General features: G+C 46.4%; 4 protein-coding genes across 4 annotated transcripts; 2 read left to right on the top strand and 2 right to left on the bottom strand.

Annotated features, from left to right (window-relative positions):
• Positions 1-1,278: 1,278 nt before the first annotated feature.
• Positions 1,279-2,670, top strand: L199_002514 (glutamine synthetase; the record flags this gene model as incomplete). The annotated part of the gene is made up of 5 exons (XM_064888258.1): positions 1,279-1,363; positions 1,495-1,640; positions 1,701-2,003; positions 2,069-2,233; positions 2,296-2,670. 5 exons carry the CDS (start codon positions 1,279-1,281, stop codon positions 2,668-2,670), a joined length of 1,074 nt encoding a protein of 357 aa, XP_064744330.1.
• A 1,243-nt stretch (positions 2,671-3,913) lies between these two features.
• L199_002513 (uncharacterized protein) lies at positions 3,914-5,319 on the top strand (the record flags this gene model as incomplete). The annotated part of the gene is made up of 2 exons (XM_064888257.1): positions 3,914-4,011; positions 4,074-5,319. The coding sequence occupies 2 exons, from the start codon at positions 3,914-3,916 to the stop codon at positions 5,317-5,319; spliced, it is 1,344 nt and encodes a 447-aa protein (XP_064744329.1).
• Positions 5,320-5,676: 357 nt separating this feature from the next.
• Positions 5,677-7,287, bottom strand: L199_002512 (uncharacterized protein; the record flags this gene model as incomplete). Its single annotated transcript, XM_064888256.1, has 4 exons — positions 5,677-5,835; positions 6,107-6,504; positions 6,568-6,875; positions 6,986-7,287. 4 exons carry the CDS (start codon positions 7,285-7,287, stop codon positions 5,677-5,679), a joined length of 1,167 nt encoding a protein of 388 aa, XP_064744328.1.
• Positions 7,288-9,398: 2,111 nt separating this feature from the next.
• L199_002511 (uncharacterized protein) lies at positions 9,399-13,352 on the bottom strand (the record flags this gene model as incomplete). Its single annotated transcript, XM_064888255.1, has 10 exons — positions 9,399-9,467; positions 9,529-9,780; positions 9,856-10,059; positions 10,138-10,578; positions 10,626-10,729; positions 10,782-11,124; positions 11,186-11,542; positions 11,595-11,970; positions 12,051-13,252; positions 13,326-13,352. The coding sequence occupies 10 exons, from the start codon at positions 13,350-13,352 to the stop codon at positions 9,399-9,401; spliced, it is 3,375 nt and encodes a 1,124-aa protein (XP_064744327.1).
• Between the last annotated feature and the right edge of the window lie 143 nt (positions 13,353-13,495).

Genomic DNA, 13,495 nt, shown 5'->3' with positions numbered 1-13,495 from the left:
TCGGTCGTGCAAGCTTTTGGAAGGGTACTCGGTCAGTGACAAAGTCCAACACCACAGAATAGCACATTCCTCTGCAACCAAAGGATGTCTCATGCCTATATCCTAATTGTGATCGAACTGTTTGGTCGATACAAAGGGATGATCAGAATGGGTTATAGGTTATACCGGTCCGGTCAAGCGGGCATATTCTACATTCCCGGATTTTCGGTCGTAAATATTCAAGGATTGGCATTTTGAAAAGGCTGTTTGCCGCTCCAATCAGATTTCACGTTTTAGCAGTACAAGTTGCCCGAACAGGAAATTAGGCAAAGAGAGGGCGGGGGAAATCGGTTTTTCCTGAGAATGAAATAGATTTTGGGGAAAATCCAGTACAGTACGAAATGAAAGCAGGATTGCTGTACGGGATGAGCTCCCCCAGGCGACCAGGCCATGAAAGGGCTGACTCAAAGCAAGGCAAGGGGAAGGGACACAGCCAAGCTATGCATAGAATCAGTGCTATCGTCGTACAGCAGCAGCGGTCAGTATCAAAGGATCATTTACATACGAACAGATGCAGATAAGAGGTTACCCCGAGCATTTCTTATCTTGATTGTGATTGGTTCAATTCGACTCAGTCCCACTGGGTCACTTATAAAAAAACCAACTTGACCCGAATCACTGTGTTTTTTAATCATTCCTTCATCTACACTTGCATACCTCGTTATCTACTCGGTGTGATCCAACCAACTTGCTTCAGTTTAATATCATCATCACCTTTTAGACTTTTCATCTCTTACGAAAAGCTCTTTATCAATTCTCTTTCTCATCTCTTTCAACTTTTCTTTTCCTCTCTGTAAGTGGTCTTTGAGCTGTAAGAGCACATCACGGTAAAGCCGCGCTAACGACTTGACTCGTTTACTACCTCATTCGGAAATTGACTCTGACTCGTCATTTCCTTCCCCTTCATCTTGTGACCAACCTCTCTCTAAACGAACAACCAAAAAAAACCGACTCTCCCTGGAACCATTAACGCCATTCGACCCCATCCCATCTCATTACATTCCTGTCCTTGATCACATACCAAAATCATCACCACTATCAATCCTATCACATCCATCCTCATCCACACATATCGCTCTTATCGATATTCCCACCTTTCTCCCTTCCCACCCTCATAAACGAAAACCAACCAAAAACACATCGCTCCCCTTCTCTCATCCATATCGTATTCACCTCCTTCATTTGCGACATCACAATCTTTTAGGAACTTCAGTTAAAAGACCAGATTAGAATCTCATCATGTCCGAACTCATCGCTACCAAACGAGTTGACCTTCTCGCCCCTTACCTGGCCCTTGACCAAGGATCCAAGGTTCAAGCTGAATGTGAGTTCCTCTTCACTCTCTTCGCCACCACAGAGACGTATATCGTCAACGACCTCCTTTCATAACCTCCGAATGAGTGCTGATCAAAATTCAACCCCATCTTCCCCCTACTATCCTTTTACACACTGCAGACATCTGGATTGACGGTGATGGAGGTCTACGATGTAAGACCATGACCCTCGACAAAGCTCCTGCTTCCGTCGCCGACCTCAAGGAATGGAACTTTGACGGTTCTTCCACTGGTCAAGCTCCTGGTGACAACTCCGATGTTTTCCTCGTAAGTTTGTCCCATTTGAGGCAATCAAGACTTTAAGCTGACGTTGATGGACTTCTTTAGCGACCCGTTGCCATCTTCAAAGACCCCTTCCGAGGTGGTGCTAACATTCTCGTTCTCTGTGAATGTTACGACAACGACGGTACCCCCAACAAGTCCAACTACCGAGCCAACTGTAAGAAGAACATGGAATTAGCCAAGGAACACCAACCTTGGTTCGGTCTCGAGCAAGAGTACACCCTCTTTGATGCCGATGGACAAGTCTTCGGTTGGCCCAAGATGGGTTTCCCAGGTCCTCAAGGTCCTTACTACTGTGGTGTTGGTGCTGGTCGAGTTTTCGCTAGAGATTTCATTGAAGCTCATTACGTGAGTACACCGCCTCGCTTTGCTTTACCAAGTATCGACCGAACTGACATCTCGTTGTCCGTTAGCGAGCTTGTCTCTACGCCGGTGTCAACATCTCTGGTATCAATGCCGAAGTGATGCCTTCCCAATGGGAGTTCCAAGTCGGTCCTTGTGAAGGTATAGATATGGGTGATCACCTCTGGATGGCTCGATTCCTCTTGCTCAGAATCGGTGAAGAATGGGGTATCAAAGTGAGTCTTTCAACTGAATAGTGCACACGATTACAGCAGCTGATCATTCTCTGCCCTTTTAGCCATCTCTCCACCCCAAACCTCTCAAGGGAGACTGGAACGGTGCCGGTTGTCACTCCAACTACTCTACTGTCGAGATGCGAACACCTGGTAAGGGTATGGCCGCTATCGAAGACGCCATCAAGAAGCTCGAGAAGAAGCATCTTGAACACATTGCTGTCTACGGTGAAGATAACGATCAACGATTAACCGGTAAACACGAGACTGCCTCCATCACGAGTTTCTCCGCCGGTGTTGCCAACCGAGGTGCTTCCATCCGAATTCCTCGACATGTCAACGCTCAAGGTTACGGTTACCTCGAAGATCGACGACCTGCTTCCAACGTTGATCCTTACCGAGTCACCTCGATCCTCGTTGAAACCACCCTCCTTTCTTAGATACCTCTTCGGTTCTCTCTTAAGTAGTTCTTCTTTTCGCTCTTTTACCTTTTAGTTAGTCCTTGTGGAAATTCTCCATACACCCGTTGTCCTAAGAAATCAATCAATCCCTATCACCTCCTATCTCTTCTCAACTTGATATCCATTATACCGACCAATCTCTTGAACACCCCCTAAACTCTTCTTTATATATATTTCTTTTTCTAGAGGAAAGAGGATGGAAGGAGGAGGAATAGAGTAGAGCAGTCCGGTGCCGGTGGAACTGAACATTTTGGTTAGAGGGAGGAGCGTGAATGTAAATTATCATTTGGTAGTAGTTCATGACTCGTTCATGCATTTTCTGGTCTCCTGAACAATACCTCATTGCTTCTTGTCCATCAATTATCTATTCCCTTATGTTGGTGACATACCTTATCATGTTAGCACAGAGTTATTCGTTGAATGCCGATGATTACCGTTGCAAGGTGAGAGAAGTGCCACACTCTGATCAGTTTAGGTATATTCACGTTAATTCCCGACAAACGCCGATTCCGCGTGCTTAGCTTGAATACCTCATACCTCGTCGACATGCATTCCATGATAATAACATGCATTCATCTCCATTCCTTCTTGTTCTTCTCATCTTATACTCTAATCATATTCATGTCAATATAGCATCTACAAAGCTCAGTCAGGGCTGATCAGTGAGTACACCGTCTTCTATCCCTCTCTTCGCTTTCCTTCACTATAAAACACCCCTCCCCACTTCCACCTACAAATGATTATCGACAAAGAATCGCTACTCGAGAGTTACGTCCCCCCTCAAAAGGGGATGGCAGACGACTAAAACTTATCTATACCCAAATTTATGATGTTCACTCTTCCATCCGCAAATATTGATCACACTTCTCATTGGAAGAGGGCTTTCGCTGATAGTGTGTCATGGACGAATCTGTAGTCCGACCTTTGGTTCCGAACAATCTGGAGGGGTAATACCTCCCAACAAACAGGTGAGCATCAATCTCTCTCGCTTCTCTCGCTTCATTCCATCTTCTTTCTTCTATGGATTTGGTTCCCCTCCACGCCAAGGATTATACACAAAAACCATGACAAGCATATGTAGGACCCTTCGGGGACTGACTATAAAGTTTTTTTCCAACTGCTGTATGATGGCTCTCCTATTGTTTCCTCCGCTTTCAATATCAACATATAGAGATTCATAAATGAAACACATCACTGACATACTGTCTCTGATAGATCCAAGATGCCGCCTCAGCCGACTCATCATCACCACTCGAGGTACTCTGCCTTTGGTTCTCACCAAACGGCTAGAGGTAAACCTGTTGATCGAAACTTACTTGAGTGAGTTGAACTGTGCAGACTAAGTATTCAAAGCCTGACTCAACCCTTACCGCATCTGACAGGTCTATTCCATCCATGGACAAGCCCTCATACTACGATGCTCCCGCCTCACCTTCCTCCTCTTCATCAACGTCATCCGACGGTTCTATCGAAACTGCACCCCGTAACATCCTCAGCAATTCGGGTAACAAGCTCAATCCTCATGCCAAATTTATGCGTCGAGGCAAGATGTACGCTTGGGCACCTCGGTACGAAGATGCCAAATCGGATAAGCTGGTCCGCAAACGATTGAAGCTATGTCTTCAGCAAATCTTACCTGAAGCCGCTACTGAGGTTGGAGCTCAGCCGCCTCAGAATATCATCGACGCCGAACAGAAGAAGAAGAATCGGAAGCGGAAACGAGGGAATGAACCTGATTATGTACTACCTCATCTTCGAAGCCCCTCTCCTCCTATGTCCACTACCAAGCTAGCACCGATGCTAGCTCTACCCCGTACATACCTCGATATACTTACTAGTCCCTCTATGAGACACACGCTGGGCAACGATAGTATGGAAACTGGTCTTCAGCGGACTGCCGGTGAGCTTCTAGAAGGTGAGAAACCACTCATGCAAGCTTTGGGAAGAACGAGAGATATCGTCAGATTACTTCAAGCCGACGTACCTGTCGTACCTAAAGCTGAAGTACCCCCAACCGACGGTGAAGAAGATATCTCCGCCACCACGAGACCTGATCAACCTCAACCATCTACGAGAGATCCTAATTACATCCCACCTTTACCTCATATATCCGATACCGACAACTTATGGAGAGTAACACAAGAACTGATTGGTCCTCCTGCTTCTGGTAATCCCACTTCAATCCCTCCGCCTACCATCACATATACAGCTACACCAGCTGAATCGGTCACTCCCAACAATACTGATCCCAATAACACCAATACCACTACCACTGAGCCCGAACCTGCTCCCACACCGTTACAGCGCTTATTCACCTGTCCAGATGGTATCACCCTACGATCTGTACCTCATCCTGCACACCCCGGATTCCATTATCCTGCGGGACACAGCTTACACCCCCAGACTATCAGGTATAACTTGGATATGACGAATCAGTGCAGAGCGGTCGATGATGCCTTGGAGAGGATCGGTGAACTGTTGGCGGATTGTAATGAGTATAAAGAGAGGTTGGAAGAGGCTAGAGATAGGGTCGCGGATGTAGCGAGAGTAAGGAAGAAAGTCTGGAATGTAGTCAGAGAAAGAGGTGGGTGGGAGTTGGATAGGAGAGAGTTGGGGAAGGATGCTTAAAGACTTGATTTGTGTGTCTGACTCAAGGCTTAGGTTGTAAGAAGATGGAATATCTATCTATATATCTATATATTAAACGAAATATTGTAAAATTGGACGTTGTAGCGAAACATCAAAGAAATGAATGAATAAATGATTGAAGAAATTATTTGCGTGAACGTATAAGTGCAAGCATATGAGACTGCATAGCTACGAAGCAATAATACATATGCGAATCTGATTTGATGTGAATACAAGTTGCATCGTCATATGTTTTCAAACGATAGTTATACAAGATATACACATATTTTGATATAGTAGATTAAAAACCTGTCATATAGAGGGTGTCAGCTATGGCGCAATGGGGAAGTCTGGTGATCAGAAAGTAGACTTACCATACTTTGTCCCCGCCATACGCATGTTCTTCTTGTTCTGTGCGATCCTCTCTTCCAGCTCTTCCCTCTGGGTGTATGCCGTATTGAGCAGTGAGGTGAGTTGATGTCTTTGTGAAGCGAGACCTTTGACTTGCCCGATTGGCTGTAGATAAGAAAGTGGATTGAGTCAGTATCTCTTTGACAATCAGGTGCACATGGTACAGAGAGGAAGGAGGAACAACATCCGATTGAGGATAGCGGAGAGACATTGAGAGGTGATATCTCATGACATATGACAATCATATCAAGTCATACCAAGATATGACATTACAAACCGTCCACCCAACCAAGGAATTGAGAAAGATTTGAATGGAAGGAACGAAAGAGGAAGGTAGATCATACTCTATGATAGAAAAGAGAAAAGATATACCCACCTTATACTCAAATTCATTCTCATTGATTTTCCTCTTCTTCATCAAATTCAATCTTTCTTCCTCCCTCCTAGCCTCTTCTACACCTCTAGTGGCATTCACCTCGACAAGATCATCCTTGAATGAACCATCGTTGAATTCCTTCCAGTGTTTACCGACTCTACCGTCATCGTCTTCCTCCTCGTCTTTCTGTTGAGCGAAGAAGGAAGCGTAGTATGCTGGATTGTATGCTCTCCATTCGCCTGAAGGGAGCTGGTAGTACCCCGGATAAAGGTCGTTGGGCGTCGGTGCAGGGGGTACATAGTCCGGTGCGAGGGGGGCGGAAGATACCAGAGTGGGTTTGAGGGCGGTCTTACTGCTGCTGGAAGATGAAGTGGGGATAGACGAGGTTGTTGATGATGCTGTAGAAATGTATGCTTTAGTGTACAAACGAATGAGGGTGGTGGTGCGAACGATGGACTCACATAAACCGAACAAATCCAGCTGTTCATCATCCTTCTTCTTCTGGGCTTTCCTAGCTAAAGAAGGAGGTAACAATTGGTCATTTCGTCCTTGTACATCATCTTCATCGTCATCATCATCGTTCGTTTGGGTTTTGGAAGCTGCACTGCTTGGAATGGGTTTAGGTATATTGATCTTTGATGTTGATGCGGAAGAAGAAGGGGGATTGGCCATTGATTTGTTCACTTTCAAACTTGATGCTTTTGATGTTGAAGTAGATGATGAAGGGAGTTTACGTTTGGGTGGTGGAAGCATACCTAGTAAAGATGAGCTAAACGAAACACAAAGTATCTAGTCAATTTTATTCCTATAAGGGGATGCTACCATATGGCGATAGACTAGTACTCTATGATAATGATTAAAGACATTCAAAACACTCACCTTCCCTTTCCTCCCGCTATCTTAGGTTTCTTCACTTCCCTTTCCTCTCCATCCTCATCTACATCGTCCCCATTCTTCTTCAGCTTCGTCTCATCGTCATCGTCCGCCCCAGTCTTTGGAAAGCCCAGAGTAATTTTCACAGGTTTCTTGGTCTTCGGTATAGCAGGTTTGGCCGCCGCCGTCGAAGAAGAAGAACTGGCTAGGGCGGTCGTCCGAATAGGTGGAGCAGGGGCAGCGGTAGGTCTGCTAGAAGACGATTCACCCTCTGAATCCGAGTCGGAGGCGTAATTGGCTAATAGCATCTCGAATATGGTGCTTTAGGAGGTTTTATTGAAATCGAAAAGGTTGAACAGAATCAAGAGATATTTCGTATCGTATCGTATCGTCGAAGAATCTAATGACGTTCGTCTTCAGCCTGAAAGTGGCACTTTTCACTGAAACTTCAAATCACATTTTATCCCATTATCACACGAATCCGTCATCTGAGAGGGTCTTCCCATAGCTCAAGAGATGAAAGTCGACGAGCTGAACAATATGGTATGCATAGAGAAGACTTTTGCTATGGTAAGTCGTGAGAAAATCGATGATTTTGTGTTGATTTTTGATCGACAGGATTTGGCAAAGCGAGAAGGTGGCAAAAATTCTAGGGCGAGATGATGGAGCGGTCTAACATGCTGTCTTAAGGAGAAGATTTCCCCTATAAGCTAATCATCCTCGGCAGTCCTTCGGGGCCTGGGTTCGAATCCCAGTCTCGTCAATTTTTTTGGGATTAACAGGATTGAAGAGGAAGAGGGTTTAAAAGGACGAAATTACACTTGTCCAACGACATCGGAGTAGCGAGACACAAAGGAGGATGAAAGAGAATGCCAGGACCACTCACTGCCTGAGCTCTTTGAGCGTTCAGGTCCACTCCAAAATAACGTGTCAAGCAAAGTGCAGACAGCGAGATATTCTTATTCTCATTCGTCATTTCATAACATTGATAAACGACAGAATTATCATAATCAAAAGGCATCGTATCGTATCTCCAGCAAAAAGCAAGCCCGATCAACTAGATGAAGGAAAGAAAGAAGGAAAGAAGAAATAGAGGAATCTATATATACAGCATGTTCTGTCGTGTAGTTGATATTATATTTATATATACAATGGGTGATTGTGTGATTCTCCATTTTATTCCTGAATCCCTCTTTATACTAGAACACATAAATGATCATTTTGGAATTTGAGGTATCGTAGAAAGACAAATAAGGTATAAGGTATATGATCGAGTTGATCCGAGAGATAGAAATAGGAAATATATATGCTAAGTACAGTTTCGGTGATATAATGGTAATATGATTGGTGGTATGACAACGTTTTGGCTTGATTCGGTCTTTTGGTATATGGGTTTTGATTTGCGTAGTTATGATTCCATATATCAGCTTTTGATCTAGTACTTTGAACTTGTTTGGACCGAGGATGAGCGGGAGCAAGGAGAATGCTGAAGGGTGATCGACATATGTTGATGGATTGAAAGGATCGTTGTATCGAGCTTCGCATCGAGGGGAGACAGGATAAAGGGATATCAGATACTCGACTAAATGCCATCGATCCAAGGTATTGAAGAGATCCATTTTGATCGATCAGACCAATCAACGACAACCGATGGGACAGGAAACAAAGGTCTCAATCGAATCCCATCTCTCGAGAAACAAGTCTTTCCAGCAATGGGATATGGGTAGAAGATGATGGACAATTGCAGTGATCTATGATAAATCGGGCAGTGCGTTTCGATCGAGTACTGAAACTTGTTGTGTAAAGGTCTTTCCTTCGAACATGAGGTTCGCCCTTGAGTTTGTGACTTCACATTCTGACTTTCAGAGAGGAGATGGTATTCTCTACTCAATCCTACTAGTTTTTGGAATAGCAAAGTCTTTCCGTTGATTTATCATAGAAGCTGATTTGTCGATCGGGTATATCGGTATATAGAGATTGAGATCATTTTCGAACGAACTGAGATCTACCTTCTGATGAAGAGCATAGAGCTCAATCCATCGTACTTGTCAATTTCGTTGGCTCGAAAGAATCGTTGGTTTATACATCGATAAATGAGCCGGTTTTCCATTTGAGACAAGCAGTGCAAACAATATTGATTGATTATCAGGTAGTCCGCAGTACAGTAAACAGACACGTAGATCCAGATGCACGTGAGGTTCCTAAAACAGATCTGTAAGTCGATGTCGTGAATTTAGGTATTCGGACGTATCATCTTTCTAGCATTGCTGGCTTTTGGGTGAAGTTGAAGATTGTAAGGTATTGTAATAAGTTGATATGAGAAAGGTTTTTGGGGTCGAATGGTTCATTTCGGTTCAAGGGTTTGATCTTGGTTGATACAACGAATTTGTACTACTTTTTGATTGGTGTGGGTTGACAATTATGACATACCCCCATCAAGGGATGTCCAGTCATCTTGGTTGTCGCCAACATTGGTGAAATTGAAGTCCTACCGTAACAATCACCGTCAGCTATGCCAGGCCCTAAACATTGCAGTCGAGATAACTCACGTCAAAGTTGAATGACCCATAATCAGCTGAATTAGGCATCTGCATACCCCCTGCAGAGAAATCGAAGCTCTTCAAGAAATCAGCCGTATCGTCGAATCCGAAATTGGTATCGAACGCCGGCTGCTGGTCAACTGGTTGTTGTTGCTGTTGCTGTTGCTGTTGCTGTTGTTGCTGCGGCTGCGGCTGTTGAACAACTTGTTGAGGCTGAGCAACTTGCATTTGGGGTTGCTGTTGCTGTTCTTGAGGTTGTTGCTGTTGACTTCCCGAGTTGTCAAGTCCATTCACAATCGACTGGGTCTGGCCAGGGTTCATAACCGGCTCGTTCACAGGAGGAAGTTGGAAGACTTGTGATCTCGAAGAACCAGGTGCCGAACCAGGTCCAGGACCGTAATTCATTTCGCCGCCAGTAGGGTTATTGCCGGTAGGTGTTTGAGCGATACCGTAACCCTGACTTGGAGTAGGTGCAGAAGGCGATTCGTCAATCTGTGGATTCGAGGCATCGGCAGTGGATGGTCTACCACCTTTACCTCCCTGTTGATTTTGCATGATTGCAGTCAGCCAAGCTGGAGGATTACCCAACGAGTTAGATGCGGATCCAGTCTTCCGTACCTTTGCATTTTTCCCTTTGGGCATTTTCTCAGTTGCGCTCTTGGGCAGTTTCTTGTTCGCTGAAGCCTTTCGTTTTCCTGATGCTCCGGTGGGTGTGGCCTCAGGCGCTTCCGCGGCAGTCTCGGTGTCAACGGTGAGACCAGCACCAGGCTTGCCCTTCTTTCCTCGATTACCCATTGTAGGCGTTTCTTGTTGAGTGGGTATTCCGTTCATACCTACCTCGAATTGGGCGTTGTGCTGCATCGAAGGTGAGGTCATCCCCATTGGCGACTGCTCAGTCATTTGCGCCGGAGTCATCTGGGCAGGTGACATGCCAGTCATTTGAGCAGGCGAATTGGCAATGTGTTGACGGACAGCCAGCTCTTGTTGTTTCGCATACGCTGCTTGGGTCTGAGAGTACTGTCGTTGAGCTTCAAGGGACGGCCGTGGCACCTCCTGTTGCTAGCAGCCACGTTAGCTTTGTCTCGTTCGCGGATGGGAAAACACACCTGAGACATGCTACGTTGCTGTTGACCAGGCAGCTGGAGGATACCAGGAGCAGGCATGACAGACTTGGCTAGTTCGAGTGCTTGTCTTCGGTGATCTTCAGGAGCTGTGACAGGGTTGGGTCAACTTGTGTTTGACAGGTATTCTCATACACTCACTTGGCTGTTTGCCGACCATCTTAGCTTTCTTAATGCTCTGATTGTCCAACGGAGAACCGTCTGCACCTCGCTTTTGACCTTGAGGACTACTATTTGACGGAGATCCGACCATGCCGTTTTGCTGTTGCATCATCATTTGCGGAGGCATATGTCGAATGGTGCCACCAGGTGTAGTGACCGGCAGTTGCTGATACATTTGCTGCTGAGGTGGATGTTGCAGTACAGTGTTCTGAGGTTGCAAGTGGTGTTGCTGAGCATGAAGCTGTTGTTGTTGCTGGTATATACTTTGTAACTGCTCAGGCGTCATTCCTTGAGGTTGACCGTTTTGATACGCCACTTGTCGCTGCGGCAGAATGCGTCATTAGTGAGAACTTCCTCAAAACACCGAAGATTGAACAACTTACCCCATCTTGCATACCACTCTGCATCTCCATACTTCGTCTGTGAGCCTCTTGTTCAGCTTGAATCTTAGCAGCTTGATCCCTCTTCATCGCTTCCACCTGTTGTAAAGTCGCTGTAACAGGTACGGGGTCATCTTGAGGATGATGGGATGGGCCCGCTTGACCACGTTGACCAGCGAAGTCCACTGAAGCAGCTCTGACAGCCGCAGCGGGATTAGCCATGGCAATGCGAGCTGCAACGGCAGATGAGGGTGTGATTCCGGTGGTGAGAGCGGCGGTGTTAGGTTGAGAGGCGGTTGCTTTGTTCGCCGCATTCCTCTTCGCCATGATTCGTTTGCTATCTTGGAATATCACCCACCACTGTAACGATATCAGCAAAAGCTGCAATGAGACGCGAAGTGATGGCACTCACAGTATACAGATCACCCAGATCTCGGGGAGCAGACTTTCCATTTGAGGAGGTAGCTGTTTGTGGACTTTGACCGGTAGAGGATTTATCGTGAGGAGATGATTTCTCTTCTTTGATACGATCGTCACTGGTCTTGCTAGGTGACGACGACTCTCCTTTCTCAGGACCGAAGATGGAATCTGTAGGTGTTTGCTCATCCTTGGGCGAGGATTTCGATTGGGAGGGAGTTTCACCTTGGAGGTTAGTCGCGGAGACAGGAGCTTTGACGGGGGATCCAGTCTTGTTAGGCGAAATAGTAGTCGACTTGGCCTCTTCTGTGGTCTCGACAAGAGTAACATCGCCGCTGGATGTTGAAGGATGTAATTTGGCGATATCGGAGCTAAGAGCAGAAGCTGCGGCTCCGTATCCGGCACGTTGAAGACTGGACATTAGCTGACACTCAGATAGGTAACAACTCACTAATCCAGCAGAGCCGTATCAAACCCAATCTGAGGATCCTCATCCACTTTGGCCTTCTCTTGCGCAGCCTTGGCTTCCTCCGCTTCTTTCTGAGCTACTATCAAAGCCGCTTGAGCTTGATTGACTATTCTCTGTAACCTAGATGTTTTCTCCTCATATCGTTGAACTCGACCGGCACGAGAGTACTGGACGGGTCGGCTGAGATGAGTAGATTGAAGTCTAGCAAATTTACTATCCGTGGGCTTGGCAGAAACAGCTGTAGGTCGAGGGTGTATGGTATTTTCGGCGAAGTGAATCTGTGAACCTTCACCATTTGTCACTGGTACAGTAGCTGAACGAAGGGGGAGGATTGTAGGGGGTGCACCGGTTGTAGCCATTGCAGAGCTGGACGCTTGCATAGGTTGACCCATAGCTGAAGGTGGTCGGACATGAGGAGGAATGGGTGAAGCGCTACGTGAAGCAGCTCGACTAACCGCCCGCTTGACAGGAGGTGGTGGGACTTGAAGGAGAGCAGGAGATTGGCCTGGACCCAGTTGAGGAGGTGGAGCGTGAGGAGGTCGAGCAGAGGGAGGTTGTGATGCTCTTTGCTGCTGTTGCTGCTGAGCGAGCTGTTGCTGACGTTGGTAATGCAGCGCTTGTTGAGGAGGGAGCATCTGTTGCTGCTGTTGTTGTTGCTGGGCATGATGATGTTGAGCCTGCTGCTGGGCTTGCTGGGCTTGTTGTTGCTGCTGCTGCTGTTGATAGAATGCTTGCAATTGAGCTTGGCTGACCATACTAGCAGGAGGTTGTCGAGGATCGCTCATCTGTGGTTGCCACCCCATAGGTAAAGAGATTTGTCTATTTTGAGCGTCGACATAGACCGATCCATTAGCCGTGGTCATCTGCCGTATGCCCTGTTGCATCATCATCTGCTGTTGTTGTTGCAGCATTTGCTGAGGGTTTTGGACCTGGGCACCAACACCGAGAGCTCGTTGCGCAGCAACTTTTCCATCTCGACCTTGTTGCTGTTGTTGATGTTGTTGCTGCATACGAAGCTGTTGCTCGATGTAGGCTCTATTTTGATCGGTCATAGGTTGTTGACCGTACTCGGGACCATTGCCATTGGCAGCGGCAGCAGCGTTCATAGCCGCCACCTGCTGTTGCATGGTAGCAGGATCCATGGCCTGGTTCATGCCAGGATGCTGCATGTGGGGATTGGCGGACTGGCGGTGGTCGTCAGCTGATGTCATCATCATCCACTTTGACAAGGGAAGGGAGGTCGTAGGGTATACTCACCATCGCCATCCTTGGTCCTTGCTGCATCCTGGTCAAGTTCAACTCGATCGACAGTTATGGAGGGATTGAAGGTTTTGTTGAAGTGAAGAGGATGGCAGAGGTTTGAGTGAATATGATCACAGAATATCGGGGTGACGCTATGAGAAGAGCATCCTGTCCATCAGTGTATG

Source organism: Kwoniella botswanensis, chromosome 1 (assembly GCF_036426115.1).
Source record: "Kwoniella botswanensis chromosome 1, complete sequence".
Classification (NCBI taxonomy): Eukaryota; Fungi; Basidiomycota; class Tremellomycetes; order Tremellales; family Cryptococcaceae; genus Kwoniella; species Kwoniella botswanensis.
This window is presented reverse-complemented; position numbering and strand designations above follow the sequence as displayed.